We start from the raw sequence: 24364 nt of genomic DNA on the forward strand, positions 1-24364 counted from the left end.
CGACCAGCATCTTTAATGAGTTCCCAGCTGTATTGCAGCTCAAAATAATTAGTTCATGGTCAACTGAAGGTAGACATATTTGTATTTATATGTGCCAGCTGCGTCCACTACGAGGGGTTTCAGAGCTCAGTACTCATGAATCAGAGGTCTTTCAGATGTAGGACTGACATGTGCAGGGGTTGTTGGGATTATTTGGTTTCTGTGTACACAGTAACCCCCAGCAATCTGCCCCACAGAGGGACACGCGGGGAGGCAATGGAAGGATTGCTGGCAGAGCCTGGTTTAAGGAGCTGATCATCGGATGGGCTGCCACGTTGAGTGTAGAAGGTCACAGAGGTGAATACGCGTGCCCTAGTAGGAGACAAAGTGGGCTTGTTTGTTAAAGCTGTCGTGTGGGCAGTTAAACACAAAGAAACTGTTATTTGTATGTCAGTGTCAGTAGGTGGCAGGGATCTGAATTTGATTGCTTAAATCCCCCTTGTAACAACTGATTTGCAAGTTCAATTTCAGTAACATCCGGACTGGATTGACAGGATCAGAAATCCTTTTGGTTTTAGCAGTGCCATTGTGTGTGATATGGAGGCCACCACGTCGTGCCACAACCAATGAAGACATTTGAGTGTCAGCAAATCGTTTAACTCTTTTCTATTAAATGACAGTGTTGGTATACCAACTAAAAAGCTGCAATTGAGCCATGAACCCTCTGTAGACTACTTAGAAGAAAACTCTGGCAGGCTAAAGTCTGATAGAGGGGGAGCACAAAGATCCCAGGAGGATGTGTTTAGAGCAGGTAGGGGCAGCTAGTGGGTTGAAATAGCCATAGGGATCAGCATGGCCCTGGGCCGTCAACGGGTGTGCAAATAACCAAATAATACCAACAAAAGGTGTGTCTCTACTCACATGTCATCTCCCTCCTATCTTTACTCCAATGCAATAGTTTCGGCTTTCAGGTGCTACTGAACCCAAACAAAAAATTGTGTTAGGTTTTGAGCACTGCACTAATGGGTTAGCTACTATAAATAGGCACATCTGTTCATAGAGTGTGCAGCAATGTTTGAATCAGTATTGGGTTTGACACCTGATTTGCTTGACATAGAATAGCATGCAATATTCAAAACTCTCTAATTCATTTCTTGGAAGTTGCCCACATGTCATGACATTGAATTGCCAGAAAAGTAGCTGGATATTAATATTTTGCTATGATGACTAACAAATATCCATTGAGAAATAAAGTTTAGAATTGAGCCATTGTTGTTTCTGTAATAGGTATTTTTGCTTCAAATGATATATTTAATTGTTGATGGATTTTTTGATTATGATTTGTTTTAATTGCATTTCTTATTATTGTGTTTTTGATAATTTTTTAGTCAAAATAATTTGTTCACATAGTTTCTCAGCATTGATGTCTCTTACCATGTTGCATTCTGATTAAAGGATACAAAAAATGCCTTCTAACTGTGGTTTACGGCCTTCACGAAAGATAGCTGTTGATTATGACCAAATCCCAAAAATAGTAAAATACAAATCCCATCATGAGTTGGGCCTTAGCCCTTAAATGCGGCGGTAACGCTATTACCGCCGCATTTCAAAGTTGGCCTAATCATGAGTAGGGAGTTCAGTGGGAGCTTTACCTCGAGCTTTTTGTTGGAGGTAAAAATGTCACCTTACTGCCTGTTTTTGAAACTGTTTGGTGCCATTACCTCCAGCGCTATTACTGCCGGCAGAAATAGTACTCCCAAAACAATTGGTTACCGCTACTCGTGATCCGCTGCTAATAGCGCCGGACCGATGTACCAGTAATGCTATTTGCGCTGGCGGTATCCCGGCGGTATTAACCCCAGGATACTGCCAGACTCCTGATGAGCCCACATCCCCGTCATATCCTGTTTCCGAATGCCAATCTGAACTGGCGCCCTGACACCCCACTCTGTTTTTTGCAGAACCTCTATGGTTTGCGGTGCTCGTGCAACAATACAGGGTGTCCGCCGAGTCCTCCATTGCTCATTCGAGGTCCATTAGCACCATATCCAATAACTAAACAGTAGCAAATATCAAAGGAAGACAAAGGCGAAATAAATCACAAATGCACCCGAAATATAATCAAAGCACACATCTGTTTACCTCTTGTTGCGACTTCCCCGCAGCTGGCGGGAACCTGCTGCTGCTGCTGTCTGAATCCATCCATCCCCAAGTTGCCGACAGGAGGACCCCAAGCAGCACGACCCGGGCGATTCTTGATTTCATTATTGCCAGTCTGTGAGGACAAGATGACACGCGTCAATTCCAATCAGTTATGCACACAGATGACAGATTGAAAAAGCGACCGGCTCATCCCTTCTCTGAATTTGAAATTAAAAGGAACCTGCCACTGCCAAACGTGTCCTTTAAATGTTCACGCATACCATGTATGAGTCACGCGCGGTGGAGGGTGGAGTGCGGGGTAATTCTCTCATTTCCATAAACATTCAAAAGCTTTTTTTTTTAAATCATTTGATAAGAATGATCTTATAGTTATCACACAATGCATCTGACTCCAGGGAATTGTTAACCAGGCATTTTCAAGAAGCATTTTCATAGTATAAATAGTATATTTAATGTTACCTGCTTGCAAATAGTCACATGCCTTTGCAACATGACACACAGGGCTTTGCATTCAAACAATGAGACTGCCACCAGCCAATTCTATAGACCTATCCCATGCTCTCGGTGTTGATGTAATGCTGATCACTAGCTAGCTTGCATCCACTTTCTCAGGTGTTTTGTTTTCATCACGTTAATGACCATCAAATCTGACAAGCACATGCTTCTGCAACATACTACAAAACAGGCACAATTCATCAATGGTGCTCGGCTTCTCAAAATACTTCAAAATAACATTCTGTCAAGTTTGCCTCAACAATGGGTATTTGTGAGGCAAACCTATGTTTAATTAATATTTGAGAGGTTATTTGCTGTTCCTATTTCAAATCCGGATGGGAGTTGTCCTGCTATTTTGACACGTGGCAGAATGCCCTCTTTGAGGATTGAGCATTTTTGATGTTAATACAAAACAGTGTTGAAATGCAATCCCAGAAAGTGAGATCTTATAATCAGACCCCACTTCCATAAAGCTCTGTGCATTATATTGCCAAAACGTATCTCTGCTAGCACTGTCTACTGGCAATCCCAACAGATGTTAGAAATTAACAGGTGCATGTCTGTATACAACCAGCCAGAAACTAAACTTCCAACAGCCTGGAGCTGCCCTTACACATGGGCAACCCTGATTCAAATTGTATATAACTAGCAAAAAGTACTCATACTCAACACGGGTTCTGAAGACAGACATGATAACACTCTCATAAATTGTTGAAAAGCAATGATCCTTTTCTGAGTGCTTAGCGCTTGATGTGCTTTGCACTCTGAAGTAAACTGCACTGAGAATGGGCGTGTCTGGCTGGCTGACATATCCGGATCAGAGGTTGAGGGGTGGCAAGAGTTGGCATGCTGCAGCATACTGGGACCGTCTGTACACTCTCCCCACCTGTCACCTCACCCTGGCACGGTGCAGTGTGTTGCAGTTCATTGCAGTGCAAATATATCTGAAACTGTGCCTTCTAGGGTCTTTACATTTGGTTTTTAAGCCTTCAGGTTTATTCCTTGCATCGAGATGCTTAAAATGAGCTTTGTCTGGTCTCTCTACGACAACATTGATGTTTTGCTGATTTCAGGCAAACATTATCTCATGTGTGAAGGGGCTGAAACCCAGGGAAAGGGGAGGGGTGTCCAAATGTCATTTAGCCAGTAATGCCGGAGGGTTCTAACAGGTAACTATGCAAAATGTGGTGCAGATTGGTGGAATGGTGTGGAATTGAATAAGGAACAAACGAACAGATTTCCTGCTTAATATATAAAGAGATTATGTACCCGAAGGCATGGTGACAGTCTGATTAATATATAAATACAAACCAAGTATGGTTTGATGTAGTGGTCTATGGGAAAATATAATTCTACTTCACAAAACCCTTTGAATGTCAGTTGATGGTCAACATGGTTTCTAGTGACCAATTCAACTGTCAGAAATGTGGACCCCTGTCTGGGGCTGACTTTCACGTGAAACAAACCATTTGGATTTGGCCATAAGACTCTCTTTTTGTCAATCTAGGAAAGTGTATCACCATCCCAAGGGGACAGCATATAGCCCTAGGTGTTAGCTAGTATTTCTTTTAAAAATAATGTATTGTGCTTTAGCCAAAATTGATGACTTTTTACACTTTTCCTTACATACAAAATATTTAACAAGGAGAAGAAAAATACATATTTCATCAATATACAATTCAGCAAATATCAAAGAAAAAGAAAAGAAAAAGCTAAAATAATAATAAAATTAAAACTATCACCTAAGTTTCCTTTCTTGATAATTGTCTAACTTTAAATCTCTCAACAATCTTACCATTTCAGCTGTTAAAAAGTTTTCCACCCCAGAAGAGGCTCTAAACCAAAATTCCTCCGTGTCTAGCCAGCTGATATCGTAAACAAATCTTATCAGTCTCAAGACTCTCAACTCCCTTGTGCCTATGCACTTACCAGATGTTTTAGTGTTTGGCATTCATTAGCTTCACATTTCATACAGCAATTACCTGATTGAATTAAATCTCTGGCTGTTTGCATGTCCAGAGTAGGGAGAAAATTGAGTCTGAACCTCAAGAAGATGTCCCTAGAACTAGGATCTGGATATTTTTTCAAGTATAGGGGGAGAACTGTCCTTTTTTTTACCCATGCTGGAAAAGGATTGCAATAATTTTGTCATCCTCATCCTCTCTCCTGTGATCACCCAATCCCACCTTTTCAGGCGGTCTTTCACTTTCATCGGGTTTTGTATCAAAAGATCTGCTGTACAATCTAAGTTGTCCAGCAGATCTCGGCATTTCAAATTTAATTTTTCAAGAAATGTATGCGCATTACCCTGGAGTAGGAGGGACAAATCCTTGTATAAAGACCCCTTTACAGGAACCAATAGGGACCTATACAAGGAGATCCATTTCCACTCCAGCCACAATCTTAAAGAACAAAGCCCCAATTTGAACCTCGCAGATACAATTGGAACACAATTCGGGAGGGATAATTTGTTTTCCAAAGTTTTGTTTTTATTGAATCCCAATTAACATCCAATGCAAGTAAATTTGTATCCATGCTATACAGAATAAACGGGGCCACCTTTCCTAAATAGAATTTTACCAGCGGAAGTATAGAGAATTTACAAAATTTCGTTTTTATCCTTTTCATCTGAGCTCCCAACTTAATAGTTTTTAAATTGATCATTTCTAACAGATGGATCTTAGTTGGATATGATTTAATTATGGCTCTCAAATAAGTAAGCTCAGACACAAACTCAATTTTTTCTTGGTCCATTTCCCAGGAATACTTCTTGACTATTTTCTTCGGATGTTTGAAAATAAGGATCCTAGATTTCTCCGGATTTATCCTGAGACCTTTATTTTGAGCATACAATTCAAGTGCAGAAAGCAATCTCCGTAGGCCAACCTGTGAGGGGTCCAGTACCACAACGTCATCGGCATAAGCCAACAGTTAATTTTAGTTGAACCGAGGTGTGGGGATATTAACCCACTATCTTTCAGGTCCATACCCAAATTGGCCATAAAGAGAATAAACAGGAGAGGCGCTATCAAGCACCCCTGGCGCACCCCTCTCTCTACCCATATTGGGTCTGTTAATTGTCCACTTTTGGAGATTCTTACTCTCATCCTAGTATTTTGATGGAGTTCAATTAGGATAGAGAGTAAGTGTGATGGGACTCCCCACGCATGCAGTTTCTTCCACAGAAGTGCCTGATTGACTGTATCAAATGCTTGAGTAAAGTCAATCCAAGCTCCAAAAAGGGGTTTGCCATATTTAGTTCCCACCTCTCCATTCAGGTAGCTGAGAATCAGACCAGTCAGGGAGGTGGATAGTCCCTTTCTGAAACCAGTTTGCTGTTTTGGAATTATGCCCTTTAATTTGGCCCACTCTTCTAACTCCCTTAGAATTAAGCTGACAAAAAAATGTTTTACTGTCAGCATCTAATAGTGAGATTGGTCTGTAATTCACCGCTAGGAGCTTGTCTCCTTTTTTGAAAAACAGAATTGTGATTGAATTTATCCATGACTCTGGGGGACGTTTTGATCTAATTATTTGGTCGAAAAGTAGTTTAAGTAAATGGGCCCACTGTGATGGATTCATTTTCAATGTCCAGTTACTAAGCCCATTCGGGCTGGCCGCTCTCGATGTAGAGGAGCTCCTTATTAAATGCTCTATGTTAGCTTTGGTATACAAAAGTGACCAGTGGGCAGTTTCCCAGTTGATATCTACATAGGAACCTGCAAACCCATATACCACCGAAAAATTGTCCACCCACGACTGTTCTTGTAATACCGCATCTTGGTTACCCATTTGCTGGTCTTGCTTTGCCCCTAGAATAGCCCAGAAATGTCTTGAGTTTCTCTGACTCAGGGTCCTTAGCATAGCTTCACCATCTTGCTGAAAGATGATTGACTTAATTGATCTTTTCCAATTTCTATAGTAATTATTAATGGAGGTTAACGCTATCTCAAATGACTTCCTATCGAAATTAGCTCTTCTTAACTCTGCTTTTTTCCATTTTATCATCCTTTTCTGTTCCATTATCTGGCAATTAAAGGAATGCTTATGAAACAATTTACGTGTTTGGTATTCTGTTTCTAAGGATCCAAATCCATTAATAACAAATGAAAATTAAATGGACTACCAGAATCATACATTTGAAACACAGAAACATTATCCACCATGTTTTGCAATTTGTTGGACAGATTTTTTCCACCTCTGTCAAATTTTCTAATGCAGTTACCAGCCGAGATCACAGTCAGTTTACCTGTATATATAGGGACAGTTGTGGACAAGTTGACATCTATTAATAGTTTAAGCATTGCATGGTCATCAACATTACCTTCTTCTACCAGTAATGTAACACAGTTTTCAAAAGTATTTCCAGAGGCAAAAAAATAGTCAATTGTAGAGAAAGCTGATCCCCTTTGCCAGGTTGGATTACTCGGGATATCTCCCCTAATATTTCCATTACGCATCCAATAATCCCAACCCTTCATGAAGTTTACCCACATTATTCCATTATGTGTTTGATGTCAGATTTTTCCTGTGGCTTGATCTTTTGTTGTTAGGCATTGGGAGTTTAGATCTCCTGCTATTAGTACTTTGTCCATGGGAAAGAGAGAGAGTATATCACCCAATAGATCAGAAAGTTTTGACAGAAAGTCCAAGAGACCCCCCTGAATATAAATTTACCAGAATCCAACTCTGACCCATATTTGAGGTTTTAGACTCCATCCTCACTATCAGAATACCCTGCTTCTCATTTGATAATAACCTGGTTTCATAGTAGGCATTATTTTTACAACTGGTCATCAGTCCCCCGGAAGGTCTCCCTCCTTCTGACATTGCTGCTAGTTGATGAAACGTGGTGAATTCATCTATTCCAATTAAACATGTCAACCAGGTTTCCTAAAGTAAGATCAAGTCAAAAGATCCAAGGATGTAAGATTTTCTCGGTTCTAGGACAAAGGATTTATAGCCTCTGGATTTCTATAATAATACCTTCAAGTTGTTTTTTGCTAGAGGCTCTTCTGTTGAACACCCATTCTAAGGAGGACTTGTGTAATTATCTCAGGAACCATTTCCCATGCAGCTGTTGGAACTATACCGTACTGTTGTTACTATTTAGGATTTGATTGCAAAGTTCATTTCCTTTCAACTGGGGGGATGGGGTCATCAACATCGGGCATATTTTAGAAACTTTGAAACCCCTTATTCCCCAGGCTACATCCTGCCCCAGAAGGGATTCCAGGCCCAAATTTGATTTTATTAATAGTTCACCAGTATTTGTGTCTGGAGAAAAGGGGAATTTTACCACTTCAATATCATCTGAGGAGAAGTATTTCAGACCCGGGATAGATTTCATTTCTGATAGGATCCTGGAAAGATTCAACAGATCGCTCATTTATCAGTTTGGAGTCAATCTTGATATATATACTCTAAGATCGTTAAACTGATTTATGTAATTTGAGCTTTTATCACATGCATTTGGTTTTGGCTCCCTCTGAGGTTGAATTAGCATGTTTTTTTTTTGGCTCGGAACCCTTACCAAAACAAAGAGGTCCTTGGGTGACTTCTTTGATGCCTCCGGACACCGGATTCACCAGAGATGTTAAACGTGAACCTACATTTGTCCCTGTTATATGTATCTCGCCACTTGCTGCAAGAATTAAGCCCAATCCCTCAGGACCCATCACTTGAGGTTTAATGTTTGAAAAAATTGGGGCTATCTTTATTGCAGGATCCAACACCTTTGTTTTTTTCTTTGCAAGGAGGAAAATTGGGGCAATACGCTTTGGGGGTTCCACTATGTCCGTTTGAATGCCCACTGTTGTTTTCTTTAAGTCTTTTGTTTGGGATCTCTTTTGTTTGTTTCTTATCCTTTTCTTTAATGTTTTTTTTCTGTTTTTTCCCCTTTTTCTCTCTTTGGCGGATTCACTTTTTCATCTATTACCACCTCTCCAACCTTTGCCTTAAGAGACTTCATAAAACGATTAGTATCAATTGTCAGTTGTTTCCTTTTGATTATACACTTCACTTTCACCTCCCCTGGTAATTTTGGCACGTCTTCCATTGCCATTTTTTTCATTTTTGCTTTGCCTGACAATTTCTTCTTTTTTTTCCTCTACTCCCTGTTCCTCAAAGTTTATAATATCCTTTCCAGGGGGCTCCAAAGCAGGCACTTTAGATATTACGTCTAGATCTATAACCTGTGCCATTCGGAGAAATTCCTCCATCACTGATTCTGACAAAGGTGAATCATCTGGCAATGGCTCAGGGGTTATTAATGTTTGCTCACAGTTAAAACTCTTGTCATTCAGATTAAAGGTGACGTTAAGGTCTTCACCAGAACACCAAAATCTATTTTCATCAGGTCACATTGGTCCGAAAGTTGTTCCAATTTTGTCACTTGCACTCTTGACATTTCCCGAAGTTCCAGTTGGATAGCTCCCATACCTTCATTGACGGCTGTTTTCAATGCTGTTGCCATTATATCATTCAATTCCAGTTCCTTCGATATTTCCAACAATATCCCTGAGTGGTGCTGTACCTCCAACTTAATTGATTCAAAAACTTTCACTAATGAGTTTAACACAAAGTTCAGAGCAGTAATTGTTGGAGGAATGAGAGTAGGATTTGAATCAATTTGGCCTTGTTGCTGGATATTTGTAAACGAGTCAGCCAACCTAATTGGTTCATAGAATGTGGCCTCCTTTTCCAGATTATCTTGTTGTTCTTCCGGTATTTTATTTAATTTAGAAGATACATTCATTGGTATTTGCATTTTTAATTCCAATAATTCTTCATCACAAGGGCCAATCCCAGTTGTAAGCACTGGCACGTTTACCAAATTTATTGGAAAACCCGCTACGGGGCAGATAGTTGTTAATTGTGAGCCATGTGAAAAATGAGTTAATATTGCATTTTTCATTGCGGTCATCCTCAAAGTGTAGTCTAAGTTGGAGGTCAGTGAATCACGAATGAGATGATTGACCGGTGTCGAGATTCCCACTTCCTGGCCTTGCAGGATCGAAGATCCACAGATGAGTTCAAAAAGACGGAAGTTTGAGGTTATTTGATTATCCAAAGAGAACACGCTAGGCAGTGGACGCAGTATGCCGCCACCTGTCTTGTAGCGTTTAAAAAAAGAATTACTTTGCATACTTTGCATACCTTGCACGCTCTCAACCTAATCCTTAGCCAAACTCTCTATAATGATCTTTTTCAAATGGAAATCATCAGGATTGGCAGAACTCTGCAGATTATACATTGCAGCTGTCTCACAATTATTTATTAGTTCGGCACCAACACACCAGCCTTGGGTGAAAGGCTCAATGGCCCGCAGTCCCCAAGGAAAGCTCAAAGGCAGTTTAAACTCACAGTCACCGCCTAACAGTTTTTAACAATTGGCAAAAAGCATACACTTTTTGGCATGAGAGCTCAAGGACACACAATCATTCCGTACGCCATGTGTGTTTGTATTTCCACAAAACTCTGATCTTGATGAATGACACAGTATCACTCAGGGCTCAAAGGTGTTCAACCCACAGTCACCATAGCACAAGCAACACATTACTAATTCAGTAGTATTATAACAGCAAGGTACGTCAGCTGGAATCAGTTTAAAATAATGTTATGGTTAAAATAATGTCACAAGTCACACAGAGTCGGAATAAGCGGAACGTTCTTTCAATTAAGTTCCTTTGGCAGGGTTCCTGAAAGATTGTCACTGTACATTAAGTTGTTTTTAGAGATGCTTTTGTATCTTCCAATTATCCGCAGGTGATCAAAAGGCTTCCTGCTACCGGTGGCTACTCTGTGCTGACAGTAAGCTTACGGCTTACCGGGGGAACCAGCAATCGCAACAGCACAACACGGCAGAAGCAAGCTATGCAACACCTGTGAGCACCTTACCACTGTCCCGCTCAGCGGAGCTCAGCTCTGGCAGCCCGCTTTGCTCCAGGAGCTCCAGCAGCTTGCTCCCCAGTGATTGCCGTACTCCTGATCTCCGGGGCTCCTTGCTCCCCACGTGGGCTCACAGGGTCACAGAGTCACAAAACGCGACACCCAGGTTCCGAGGAAAAAGCCGTAAAAAAAAGCAAAACCTCAGATCAAAGATGTGCCCGCACTGCTGCACTGACTCAAGCCGCACCCCAAAAGTGACCGCAAACAGAATCAGAAAGAGGCCGCTTCCGAGTCAATCCGATGTAGGTCCGAGGTAGGATGTGGGACTGCTAGTAATCAGTTCTTCAAAAGCAATCCCTGCCAGGACAACAGAGAAGTCACACCATGGTGATAATTGCTGGAGGCTCTTTGATATAACTCAAATAGGGGAGAGGGGAGAGTTAGTGTAGCCCAGGTGAGAAGACACAGGCAACTCACACTTCCTGTGCCGCTTCCCCCTTTCTTGTAGGCAAAGCACTCTGGGACTGACATCAGCAGACAGGCACCCCTGTCACGGCAGCCAGGATTGGACCTTTTAAAGAAGAATTTAAGTGGGCCAATCGTCGTTGCCAAATTGACATTATAAGGGGTGAACAAACCACTCAGTTGAATTACCTTTCAACATCAGGATATGGGAAAGCTGTTTAGTCCATTTGATCCAAGTCACACATTCCAAAACACCACCTAGCAGCAATCACAGAAAGTTACGTTCCAGTTCTGAGCCACATCAGCAGGGCATTCTGTGCATGCACATTATGCAAAATGCAAATCTTCCCCACCAGGAAATTGTCTTTGTCTTAGAAAGAAGTGTCACTTTATAAATAGCTTAATCAACCCAAACCAGACATGTTGCAAGGCTGTCAGGACAACTGCATACCTGTTTTCATCCTTATTTAGAATGATCAGTGCACTATAATCCTGACATCCTTGCAGTTGGAGCATTGGGCCATGATTTCAAAACAACAAGAATGTTATGGAGGGTTTAAAAAGAATTCACCAGGAATGTGAAAGTAGAGCAGTGCATTTGAGCCAAGTCACACATTCCAAAACACCACCTAGTAACCATTGCTGGAAGTTCACTTCTAGTTTTGAGCCACATCAGCAAGGCATTGTGGGTACATAAGGCTGTCAGGACTATACTGCACTGATGATCTATAATAAGGGTGAAAAAAGGTATTAGTTGTCTTGAATGCCTTGCAAAATGTCTGTCTTGGGTTGATTAAGCTGTGTATAAAGTAGTACAGTCTGCTAAGACAAAGGCAATAGCCTGGAGAACAAGATTAGCTTTTTTCTTAACTGGCATACCCACAATGCCTTGCTGATGTGGCTCAGAAGTGGAAAGGAAGTTCAGACGGTGGCTACTAGATGGCATTGTAGAATGTATGACTTGACTGAAACGGACTATTCTACTTTCACATTTCTAGTGAAAGGGTTCTTCCCAAGTCTTTTAAAACCTACCATAATTGCCTTGGTGTTTTGAAAACATCCAAAGCTGAAAGTTTCAAATTGAACATTACTGGGATACAGCCTGCCCAAGGTCATCTGCTGTACAGGTGAAGATAAAGATGTCCAAGGTAAAGCTGCCCTCACCCAGCCCAGAGTACCATTTGGAGTGAGCTGCTGGTTGTACAAGGCTTGCCTGAAAACTGATCACTAGGATCCTAACAGCCTCATCGAGTGCTTGCTGGCAATTATTTGCTGGCTGTAAAGGGCAGAAGAAAGACCCATTCTATGCTCAGAGACCCTGGACCTTTTCCTCCAGCAACCAAGAAGTAAAGGAACATCTATGTGTTATGTTTCCTATGTCACATCCCTTTTAAGCTGACTCAACAGATGTATAGTTGTTTTCAAAATGCTGCAAGAATGCCGCAGTAGCCTTTGACACTCATTGCTTTTTCAAACCCCTTCTAGCCAGAAGGCAAAGCCCCCCACTGAGGGGTTGTTCATGATTAATACCCATTGGTCTAAAGTGTGGGGGGCAGTACTGCGGTATCAATAGATGCCACCGGGAGTAAGGCTATTTGTAAGATGTGGAGGCAGGGAGGCAGATGATGGGCACTGAAACGCAAGAGAGAAGACGAGCATGCGCGTGGAGAAGAGGAGGCCTGTTGTTCAGACTTATGAGCTGTGCGGTATGGGTGGCGGGTGAAACAGGGCAGACAGAGGCCAGCATCAGGGGCTGAGGAGGAGCCACACAACAGGTAGGATGCGGTGCCATGTGTGCAGAGGAGGTGCACTGGGCGGCATGGCCGCATTGAATGAGGCTGAGACTTCCACCTTCACTTTGAGGCAAAGCTTGGTTGGTGACAAAAAATATGACGAAATCATTGCGCAGCTGCAAACACGAAGCCACTGCACGCATTTCATGCTTGGAATTTGCAGTGGAAAGGCACTGGGCGTTTTATTTGCGTTCACTGGACTCTCTCCTGAGTGACATTCTCCAAGGTGTTCCGTTTGTGAATACATCGAAATATCTATTTAAAAGGGTCACTGCTAGGTTTGTCTGCATTAGAAGATTACAAACATGCCAAATGTTTGGGGGGTGGGGGCTAAGGCAGAGAGAGAGAGAAAATAGAGAGAGAGAGAAAAGAGAGAGAGTGAGAGAACAGAAAGAGAGAGAACATAGAGAGAGAGAGAGAAGATAGAGAAAGAAAGAAAACAAACAATGGACGAATGCATCCACTGGAAAGCTGTGCAGTCTACATCGGTGGCATACTTCTGAGACTTTTTTTGTTCTAATAATAGTCGTGTTATTCCCAGCAGTGAGTTTGTGAGAACTTGAGGCACTGTGCCTCATTCTTTCCGAAACGTGCAACCTATAGTAGACCGACTCTATGCTGATGAACCCGCCATGGGTCAAGAAGGGACCTTGGCGACAGAAGTGTACATATAGAGAGATATGTTGTTAGAACTAAAACATTAGCTGCGTGTTCTGGTGACGATGCTGATGGCATTGAGTTCGTCACAGTAGTTCATTGAGAGCTGCAGTTTTCTAGACTCTAGAATTAAGTAATGCAGAGTTTACGCCTACTCCCAGCCCACACCCCATTTCCTTGGTAGCGGCCTTGTCTACCATGTCTGCCTGCCAGAGCTGTGCGTGGTCAGGAGTGTAGGTATTCTTAAAAAAGAACAGAGAAAGGGAAAGGAATCGCTTCTTTTTCGTCGCAATGTTGCTATGCAAATGTCAGCAAACCAAGTTTGAGGATCAGTCGCACATCGCCTGTGATGATTGTTTTCAGATGCAAGTCTGCCCGGCAGAATCGACCAATGTCTGCGGGCAATAGTTATATAGCATTTGCTCTGAATTTCACATTGACCAACATAAAGAGCCGCAGCGCTCAAATCCCAAATCCATAACAGTGGATGTACGGCAAGCACATTGATTTGATGTATTGATCTCCAGAGCAGCGGTGACTGGTATTACACCCACAAGGCAGACTTTCACAGCTGTCGTTCAATTAAGCACCAAGAGTCATTTGGAGTGCCCCACCTGCAATGTTCAGTCCATTTAAAAAAATGTGAATAGTGACAAAAAAAATCATTCAGAAATATGAAACGTTAGATAAATGTATGTGTGTGATACAGAGATACAGCAAACCCCAGGAAATGTATGGTGGGTTGATAAGGCAACAAACAAAAAATCCAACTGAGATTTGCAAGCAGAATTAACCATTTCCGCCAAGTTACACTTAGTACAGAGCCATCGCGTAGCCATCACTGAATTTTCACCCTGACTTCACAGCCCGGAGAGCAAAGAATTGTGGGTATGCAACTTAGCTCAAATGTCAAGCCTTTGCTCCAGGAAATTCCGCCTGCAAGAGACAGCTCTCAAGCACGCCGAGGTTGCAGACATGTTATTAGGGATCTTCAGTGCACTATAGTCTGAATCCATATGGTTGGAGCATTGGGGCATGTTGAGCAAACACCGGCAACCTTATGGGTTGGAGCTTTAAAAGGGTTGGGGAAAGAACACATCACGAGTGGGTCTAGAAATGAAGCTGTAAGATTTAATGATTTAATATCTGCATTTTACTTACTCTGAAATCATGCCCGGGCAGCAATCTAGGATTCCCTCTGTCGCGAAATTTGATATTGCATTAATACACAAAAGAAATAACGTTAGAAATTCCTTCAGCCTGATTTGATATTTGAAAATTCACGTGGATTGCTGTTTCCCTTTGCAAAGATGGTAAAATCTCAAAGATGGACATCATAGGGAAGGAGAGATAATAGAGTAACTATTGACCACCAAAACATACTAGATTGAACAGATGTCTCAATTGTTCTATCTGTAGGCATATGCATCAAACCAATGCCTTTAGCAGACTTTAAACTATTTAATTTTAATTATTTATTTAATCACTTTGTTATAACACGCCTAGTACCGTATTGGTTTCTAAGCGCGGATCCGGGATTTGAATCTCTGTTGCTCTGCGTGGTTTTGCTTCCAGGACCAGCATGTTGCCCCTGTGCTATCCTCCCTTCACCTTCTCCTCAATGGTTCCCTGTAAGACAGTACATCCCTTGTGGCTCTGAATATATGGTCAACAGGTCAACCTGCCAGCGTGCTCTCAACCATCTAGAATGTGTGAGAAGAAACTAGAACCCAGAATGTCTGAGATCATGCACAAATTTAGAAAAGACTGAAGAAGCACCAATGGTTGAGCATTGTGTACACACCCTATGACATTATTTCATCACAAGGCCATCAAGCATATTGAAGATGATAACACAAGATCGCACAGTGAGTCACGCTTCACATGCAGATTAGCTTTTGGGATAGCAAAACATAGACCTTGTGTGCATCAGGGGTCTTAATGATGATGCAGCTGTGAGTGGATTTGCCTGGCCACAATCCAGCACAGAGAGAAAACCTCCCTAAGCTTCATTAGTTGTCATTTGTTTAGTTCAATGATTCTCAACTCCTTATTTCTCGTATTTCTTATTAAAGTACCCTTCTCCATATTTGGAGGTTGACTAATTGATTGCATTCAGACTTTATGGGGTTCCTGCTCTACAGAGATTTGATTCACATTTCTTGCATCTTGAGAAATTCATTCAGACAAGAACAGGCACTCCACACATTTGTTGACAATGTAATGCATGATTACAAACAAGGGCAAAGAGCAAACATGGTGAATAGATTCAACTTTTCTATCACTTAAATGCATGTTCTATCTCTCAGTTAATAACTCGAGATCACTGGGAGTGTATGCACCACCCAGGATGGTTTGCATCTGTTGTATAATTTAAGAATTCCTACAATGGAATACCTTGACAACAGTGAGTTAATGTATCATGGGAGCATCCACAAAATACACAAAGCAATGTAGTAGATGTTTTTGAAAAGAGGGGGTGGCAGATGTGGCTATAGAAACAATGGGAAGGCTCAATTCTAAGCAGGAGACAGCAAAGAAGCATTTGCTGGATTTTTGAGCATCTGACAATGTTTGTGGTATGATTCACAGAAATTAAGGTCTGAAGTAAGTGTGTTTATAGTGCAGTACATGTCTTTCACCCCTGCTTTGGACATGAGAAATTCCAACATGTATTATTCATATGACCTTGCAAATACTTACTTGTTTAAAGAATTAGGAAACATCATACATTCTAAGTGATTTTTATTTGTATGTGTACTTGCAGTAATCTGTCAAATGAATGTTTTCAGTACTTAAAGCACTTTCTCAAGGCTGAATCAAGAGAGGGATGAATTTGTTTTTGAGGCATAGATAATGCAGTAACAGTCATGTATTAAGGTTAAAACATGTAATTTTAGTAAAACCACCATTCTACCATCTAACCGTACAAGCTGGTAGACTAGACATCTAAGGGCTATGAGCTATATGCCATCTACTTAGAGTGCAATAACGCAAGAAGCTCATTTTGTTATATTACTGTGCACAATCATAAATTGTGAATTTAAGATAGGAAGAAGGATCCTTTAAAATCAAATCTAAGTGTTGGTCGTCTTGTCCAATTGTCAACTTGTCTTGTTTGCTTGCACCCTACCCTGTGCCCTTCCCTAGCGTTCTCTCCTTCCCACTCCCTTCCTCTTCTCTCCATTCCCTACCTACTCTATGGTGCTCTCTGTCCCTCCTATCTTTTCTAGCTGTATCTCTATTGACTATCCTGCTCTCCTCACTAAATCTGGTAGGAAGAAGTTTAAAAAGGACATCCTGGTCTCCAACCCAGGCCTCCCTATTGCTGACATCTAGACCAGTGCTTCCTCCAAGCAAACTTTCACTGACATCCTCTTTGTTGTTCCTTCGCCAGACCTATGGACTCTACATTTGGTCTCTGTGCTCTCTCCTTTATCTTCTTCTCCTATTAATGGTGGCACCTGGGGGGAGGCCCTCTTGGCCTCCTTCCACTCCTCTAAGGTCATCATTAATGTTTACTTAAACGGTATCGTCTTGGTCCAAGGCCCTCCAGCCAAACTCCTCCTCTTTGATAGACGCTTCCCACGCCAAATCAATTTCCTTTCTTCTCCGACTGTCCACTCTCTCCCCTCCATGTCTCCATCGCCTCCCCCTGCTGTCTCCTCCTTGGCTACCTTGCCCTCTCCTCCTTCCTCGTCTGTCCCCCAAGGGCTTCTTCTAAACCTCCCCAGGGCATACCTCTGATGTGTACCCCTCCCTGGAAGTCTTTCAAGGATGGCAGCCTTCTCCATATTGCCACTCTTAACTCTCACTCAGCTGTCAAACTCTCCTCTGACATCTGCCGCCTCCTGGAGGAACTTGACCTCGATGTCCTCAGTCTCGATGAGACATGGTTCATGGCCAGCTCTGTCACAAGCTTTGACACCCTCCTCCCTGATGGCTAGAAGATACTCTCCGCACCCAGATCCAACTGTTCGATGGGGTGTAGCCCTGATCTTCCCAGAGTGCATCCTTCCCTCTGTCATTCCTACGCAGCCCTACTCATCTTTCGAATGCCTCGTCTGCAGTCTCTCTCTCTCTCCTGGCCATTCCCTTACTGTGGCTACCATGTATCAGCCACCTGGTCAGATCTCCTCCTTCCTCTCTAAGTGGGTGGATCTCTCCTCTTACCTTTCTGGTCTTAACCGCCCAATTCCTCTTTCTTGGAGACTTCAACATCCACCTGGATGCTTCCTGTCCTTCCACTGGACTCTTTCTTGACCTCTGCGACTCTCTCTCTCACTCCCTATTCTCCTCTCTGGCCCGACTCACTCTACAGGGCACACTCTGGATATTCTTATCTTTACAGACCTTCCCCTTTGTATCCTTCTCATCACTCCTCTCTCCTGGAGTGATCACTTTCTCCTTTCCTCACATCTCACCCTCTCTATCCCTCATGCCAAGCCAAGTCCAGCACTGCCACCTAACTTCTCGGTTATCTGACCCATGAAGCGTGTGTCAGTTGAGGCTTTTGCCGAAACATTGTCACCCCTCCCCACCTTGGCTGACTCACACAAACTGGCACAGCTTTTTCCATGCTCCACTCTGCTATATCTGATACTCTCGATGTTCTTGCCCCTTTCATGAGGATCCACTTGAAGCCCAAAGCCAAGTGCAACTTTTGGTATGACTCAGACCTCTTCACCCTTAAACACAAGTGCAGGGTGGCTGAGAGGAAATGGCGTGCTCTGAAAAACCAACCTGTCCGCACCAAGAAAAGAGCCCACATCCAAACAGGCGTCTCCATGGCATCTAACAACTCGGCCAAACGCTTTAAAATCTGCAAGAAGCTGGCCAATCCTGCTGCAGTCTCTGCCTATCCTGTCCCCTCCCAGGCCCTCTGCACGGCCCTGGGTTCTCATTTCATCTCTAAAACTCAGGACATCCTGTCCTTTCTCTCTCCCTCTCCCCCACATCCCTCTATCCCTTGCTCTTCCTCTCCTTCCTCCTTCTCTGCCTTTCCCCTGTTCTCCTCAGGCGAGGTTTCCAGACAAGTCCTATCTATGAAATTCTCATGAAAACAGGTTCACCCCAGTTCCTCCAAAACCATGAAGGACCACATTGACACCCTGGCTCCTGCTTTGGCTGATTTCTGCAACTACTCCTCTGCCACTGGAGTCTTCCCCTCCCCCTGGAGTATTCCCTTGTGCACACTCTTCTTAAAAAACACTCTGCCGACCCTTCCTGCCTGGCCAACTATCGCCCAATCTCCATCACTCCTTTCCCGGGCAAACTCCTGGGAAAGCTGTCCATCTCCCAGCTTAATCTTCACACTAAATCTGTTGGTTGTCTCCATGACCATCAGTCTGGCTTCAGAGCTGCCAGAAGCATGGAAACTGCTGTCCTGAACATCTGTGAAGACCTGTTCTTCAACCTCGATTCCAACACCCCTGTGTCCTCATCTTACTTGATCTCTCTTCTGCCTTTGACACGGTCAACCATGCCATCCTGCTCAACCGTCTCCGTGATAACCAGGGTATCAACGATCAGGCCCTGGCTTGGCTGACCTCCTTCCTATCCGCTCGACCCTCCCAGTTCCAACTTGGGTCCTTCCTCTCCTCTATCTCTATCTATACCTGTGCTGTTCCCCAGGGGTCTAACCTCTCTCCCTGGCTGTTCAATCAATACTTGGCACTTCTTGCCCACCGCATTTCCGCTCTCTGACCCAACTTTCAGTGCTATTCAGATGACACTCAACTCATCTTCGGGCTCCCTTCCACCACCTCTTCTCCTTCTCTCATCTCTGACTTTCTGTCCGCCACCCAGGAGTGGTGCGCCACCAATGATCTCTGCATTAATGCCAAGATTCTCCTCATCGGCACACCTGCTCCCTCCTTTCCTGTTACTCTCTGGCCAGCCTCTCTTGGCCCTCTTCCTGCTCCGACCTGTGAGGCTAAAAACCTCAGGGTCATCTTCGACTCCACACTTTCCTTCTCTCCTTACATCTCTGACGTCTCTAAGAAGTCACACTACCAGCTGCACCTCCTCAGACGTATTCTCCCTTTTCTCTCCTTCCCCCAGAAGCTCACTGTCTCCAGATCTCTGGTTCTCCCTAGGCTGGACTGCTGCAACAGCCTCTTTCTAAATCTGCCTGCCTCTACTCTCCACCCTCTGTAACTCATCCAAAACAGGACTGCGAGACTTGTCCTTGGCCTCAAGCCCAGAGATTGTATCTCTCTAGGACTTAAATCTCTGCACTGGCTCCCAGTGGTGGCAAGGATTAAGTTCAACACCCTCTGCATTGTCCACAAGGCCTTCTGGGGCCTGGGACCTCAATAATTTAAACTCTCTCTTCCTAAATATCTTCCCTCTCGAGCTCTTCGCTCATCCACCTCCAACTCCCTCAGGGTCAGTCGCTTCTCCAAACAGCGAGTTGGTGGTAGATCTCTTGCTTCTACTGGGGCCTCCCTCTGGAACAGCCTCCTGCCTCTCTGTAACTTGATGAGAACCATCTCTGGTTCCGGAAGCACCTCAAGACCTTTCTCTTTGCTTCTGCTTTCTCTCCTCCTCTCCCTTGCTGATCTCCTGGCTGAAACTGCACTGTTTACCTGGCTACCCTCTGATCTCAGGCCCATGTCCCCTCCCACCAGTTGCACACCTGCACAGCCCCCCTGGCAACCCTTGCACTCAGGGACTGTTTCTGTATCCACTCAGCCCCTACTAGCACTTGACACCTGATGTCTGCACTTACCCTTGCAGTTGCCCCCAGCTGTCCGCACTTTTATTTATCATCCTTATTTATCTTACTGTTATCCTATGTACTGCACTGTCCCCTCCCCTTTCCCCCTTCCTCCCTCCCCTGCTCTTCGCAATCTCAATGTCACCTGGCCTAGTAGGATTGCTGTCTCTGTCCTCCCTCTGTTTACCCTCCCTTGCATCATCGTGCCTTGAAACACTTGTGTATAGGCGAGTTATAAATTCCATATCATATCATATCATATTAATTTGGATCAACGTTTTGACATCCACTGACTAAGGAAATGTCAATTTTCGCTCACCACAATGGGAAAAGATGAAGTTAATGGTGTTAATATTGCACATAGGCGGGATACTAATGACAATATTATTTTATGCTAGAATCTAAATAGTCACATAGGGTAGTTCAGTGGCTCCTAAAAAGGTACGAATTTTTCAGTAAACAGACCTTTCATTACCTTATTTGCCTTGCCATGGGAATGGTGCCGAGTAGCCACGAATTGAGGGACTGAAGTGTCGGGATCGGTAGACAAAGTATTTTGAGTTTCAACTTATTAGTGGAGTCTGATGAAAGAGAAATACCATTTCTAATCTAATTTTAATAACTAATTGAATGGGTCAGGGAAGTGCCAGGAGAGGAGGATAGAGGAAGTGGTACCAGGGAGGAAGTGTATGGTCATAAACCCCTGGTTGTAATTGAGCTGCCTTGTTAGGCGTTAAAGTGGCCCTTATGACTGGGTCTCTGTGGTGACACATGGAGATTGCAATATTAAGTGCAACAATTGTAAATGGTCCTATGTCAGCAGTATTGGTGTGTAGTGCTTTTCATAGGCATTAGCAGTGTAGATGTTACCATGCATGAATTGGTCAAGGACACAGTTGTAATATCATCATAGATTGTTCCTTGCTGTTTCCTGCCTACTTGCATAATCATCTGACGAGGTCTAGCTGTACTTTCCAGAAATTGAAAGTCAACAGCTGTGTGGGTACTCAGGCAGTTCACAGGTCCTGAGTGCACAGTGGTGAAGGTGAGAGGAGGTTCCCCTCTTCATGATCTGTGTTACGCCCAGTAGAGATTGAGTCAAAACCACGAATCCATCTGGCTTCACACAGCCTACCAGAGAATAGGCCATATCTGTTCTTGCTGATTCTGTGCATGTTGTAGGTTGCAATATCACACTTGTGTAGGTTTCCCTGAGGGTGGCTTGCCAACGATTGTCCTCAGAAAGAGCACGAAGGAGATACGAATATGACCACCGGTTGTGGGTTTGAGTCAATGCACATCTTCTCATATATACAGTAGAAAAAGTAAACCACAAACGTTGTGCTGCAATTGATGGAACTAGAATGTGTGTGTGTGTGTTTGTTTATTTTGCCTTATTGTTGGTTCTTTGATTTTGTTCAGTGCAAATGGATGAACGCTACCTTTTCCATATGAATGGAAAGCACAGGATTTAGCAGTTAACCACATACCGTTGACTTTCTTCTGTGGCCCGGAATAGCCAGGGCATGGTTGTTTAATGTGCATGCTTATCTATACAGTATGCGCACCCTAATTTTTATGAATTATTCACCCAATTGATGTCAAACTTTGTGCTGTATTGTGTGGCTTTTGATTGAATGCTGTAATCTGGGGAATGACGCATTGCTCATTTAATTCAGAGCTGTCTGTTAGTGTTGGGGGACCAATGCTGTGTTAATAGGTTTGGCAACCCTTTCTTTGACTGTTTTTTGTGATATAAGATTGGCGACCTTATCAATTAATCATGCCTTCAGCTGCTAGGTTTTAGTGCACTAGTCCATTGAGGCTTGACAGTAAACACACGAGCAAAATGCATAACAACCCTCTGAAAGGTCACGTCAGTCAAATGGGTCAAATATGCTGATAGAATTAGCACGTATTTTCCGTCAGTCAGCAACAAAGCATTGGACGTCTACTAGTAGCAAGCATGTTTGCGCCCGTTAATTGACGTTTACCGCCATGTAAGATTCCAACCACTAACAACATGCTGAGTTTAAAGGATAGGGAGGTTTCCTTGCAGGAGATCTGGTCGAAGCCAAATCCATTGAATTTTTGGGGCCGAATTTGGCCGCAAACATAAGTGAGGTGTGGGTAAAGGTAGTAACAATAATAATCGGTTATTTATAACGCGGACCCAGGGATCGAACCTGTGTTGCTCCGTGTCGCGCGTTTCCCCTCAGCTATCCTCCCGAGACAATAAAATTAAAGTGGGAGGGAAAGAGGAGGTAAGGTGGGGTTATCACCTCCTCCCCCCGCATATATTTGCGGCCAAATGTCATAAAAGAAGAAAAAAAAATAGATGCATTTGTAATGGACCAAATCTCCTAAAAGAAATAACATAGAACAGATTTGAACAGGTGCTGTAGTTGACTCATGCTGGGGTGTGGGATTTGCCTAGAAAACCTGAATCCCCTGTATTGGTGTGGTACTAAAATGCTAAGCCTCTATGTAATCTTAATTCTGATATTAGTACTAGCCCGTCCCTTTCTGTGGCATTGAAAATACTTAGCCAGATGGACCTGGTGACAGCAAAATCTAAATAATAACTCCAAGGCACATGTAGCATTATTTGTGTGTTTACACCCAGCAATGAAAGTATTGTCTGCTACCAACTCGAGAAGGGGAAGCTATGCAAAGGCCTGCAGAACTCAGAGGCCCTCCCGGCGTGTCCCCTGCCTTCAATGGGGCCGCATTGAGCGTGCCACCAGCAGGGGCCACTGAAATAAATGCCCAGGGGACTCCCGAACCATCTGTTGTGTTTAGGGGGGACAATGTGTCTATATTTAGCTGCTGTGGAAGGCAGATGTATTTATGTTCAAGAGGGTGGATTTGTCTGTCACAGGAGCCTTCAGCTTTCTGGTGTCGTAGAACTGCATTGACTGCAGTCAAGGGAAGTCGCGAGGGAGGCATGGCAATGATTTAGGGACTACAGTTATGCCCATCTCCCATTTCTCATCCCACAGCAGGATGGTGCAGGTTTGCACAGAAACATGCGGTCTCGTTTAATCGGGCTTCACAATGGGACAGACTGGAAAAAGAACAGCTGCTGATCTGTGTTTTTTTCCGGGATTGGCAGAACACTGCGCAGCCTATTTGGTCGCAAGAGAATTTGTTGCAGATTTTTTGATGAATGGTGCAGTATATATATGTAGGGGGTGGGCTTAGGGAACTAATTATTGCAGGGTAGTTAAGAGGAGGGGCTGCTTCCCCCGCATATATATGTGGCATAATCAATCTGTCAAAACAAGAAATGTTACCAGTTTCTACGACCAAATAGATTCGATGTAATTACCCTAAACCTTTTTATCCTGACCATGCAATTTTTTCAGGATTATCCCGATGGAGATGGGCACAGAGCCAGAAATATGCTCTGCACGTTTCGCTGCTGCGTGAGGGCGATCCATCAGAATCTCCACTGGTATCTCATGTTGATGCAGGCAGAGTGCCTTGGATCCCAGTGGATTCCCATCAGCAAAAAAAGCAGGTGGATTCCATGTGAGACATATTAAGTGCAGCCACAATGCATGCATATGGCTATTGCTACCACCACACATTCCCACTGGAGATGGTGAAATATAAGGGGACTCCAGAACGGCCCAGACCCCCTTCGCTTTTCCCCACCCGGACAGTGACACGATCAGCATGTGCCATGGGGGATCACAGACCTAGGTGCAGATGCAGTCTGATCTTGAGGAGTGCAGAGCTCACTTAAAATGAGACTGTTCCTTAAGGGTTAGAGACAGCCACAAATGTCTCGGAAAGATAGGTCAGGGGCAACACGCTCGCCTTGGAAACAAGAAGATGCAGAGCAACTCAGGTTCCATCCCCAGATCCGCGCTTAGAAACCTCTGGCTATTAAGTGCGTTATAAATAACCAATCACAAATCTAAAGACCTATGTTTGCATAAATGATCTGAAGAAACGAAACCGTGTGTCACCACACGGTAGCCCCATATGCACTCCAAATGGGAAAATCTCCCTGGTAACACTGACAGGTCTATCTACCCTGCAGTCCCTAGGAAGGAATGCAGACGGGAGTATAGCCTAAAACTTTATAAAACTGTTTTAAGAAACCAATGTTTTATACCAGCATTTAATCTGTGTGGCTCTCGAGAGGAGAGCAGGCGTGTTTACATGGTAAATTTTCAATTTTAAAGAAAGT

At 43.5% G+C, this 24364-nt stretch overlaps 1 protein-coding gene across 2 annotated transcripts in view; it reads right to left on the minus strand.

The window, feature by feature from the left end:
* Nucleotides 1-24364, minus strand: part of FSTL4 (follistatin like 4) — a 2447383-nt gene that overhangs the window by 2396259 nt on the left and 26760 nt on the right. For both annotated transcript variants that reach the window (XM_069652538.1, XM_069652539.1), the window contains exon 2: nt 2122-2254. In XM_069652538.1, the coding sequence (XP_069508639.1) occupies nt 2122-2244 (123 nt within the window). In that variant the 5' untranslated portion in view covers nt 2245-2254. The remainder of the gene's footprint in view (nt 1-2121; nt 2255-24364) is intronic.

The sequence above is a fragment of the Ambystoma mexicanum genome, chromosome 3p, assembly GCF_040938575.1.
Source record: "Ambystoma mexicanum isolate Mex_15411 chromosome 3p, UKY_AmexF1_1, whole genome shotgun sequence".
Lineage (NCBI taxonomy): Eukaryota > Metazoa > Chordata > Amphibia > Caudata > Ambystomatidae > Ambystoma > Ambystoma mexicanum.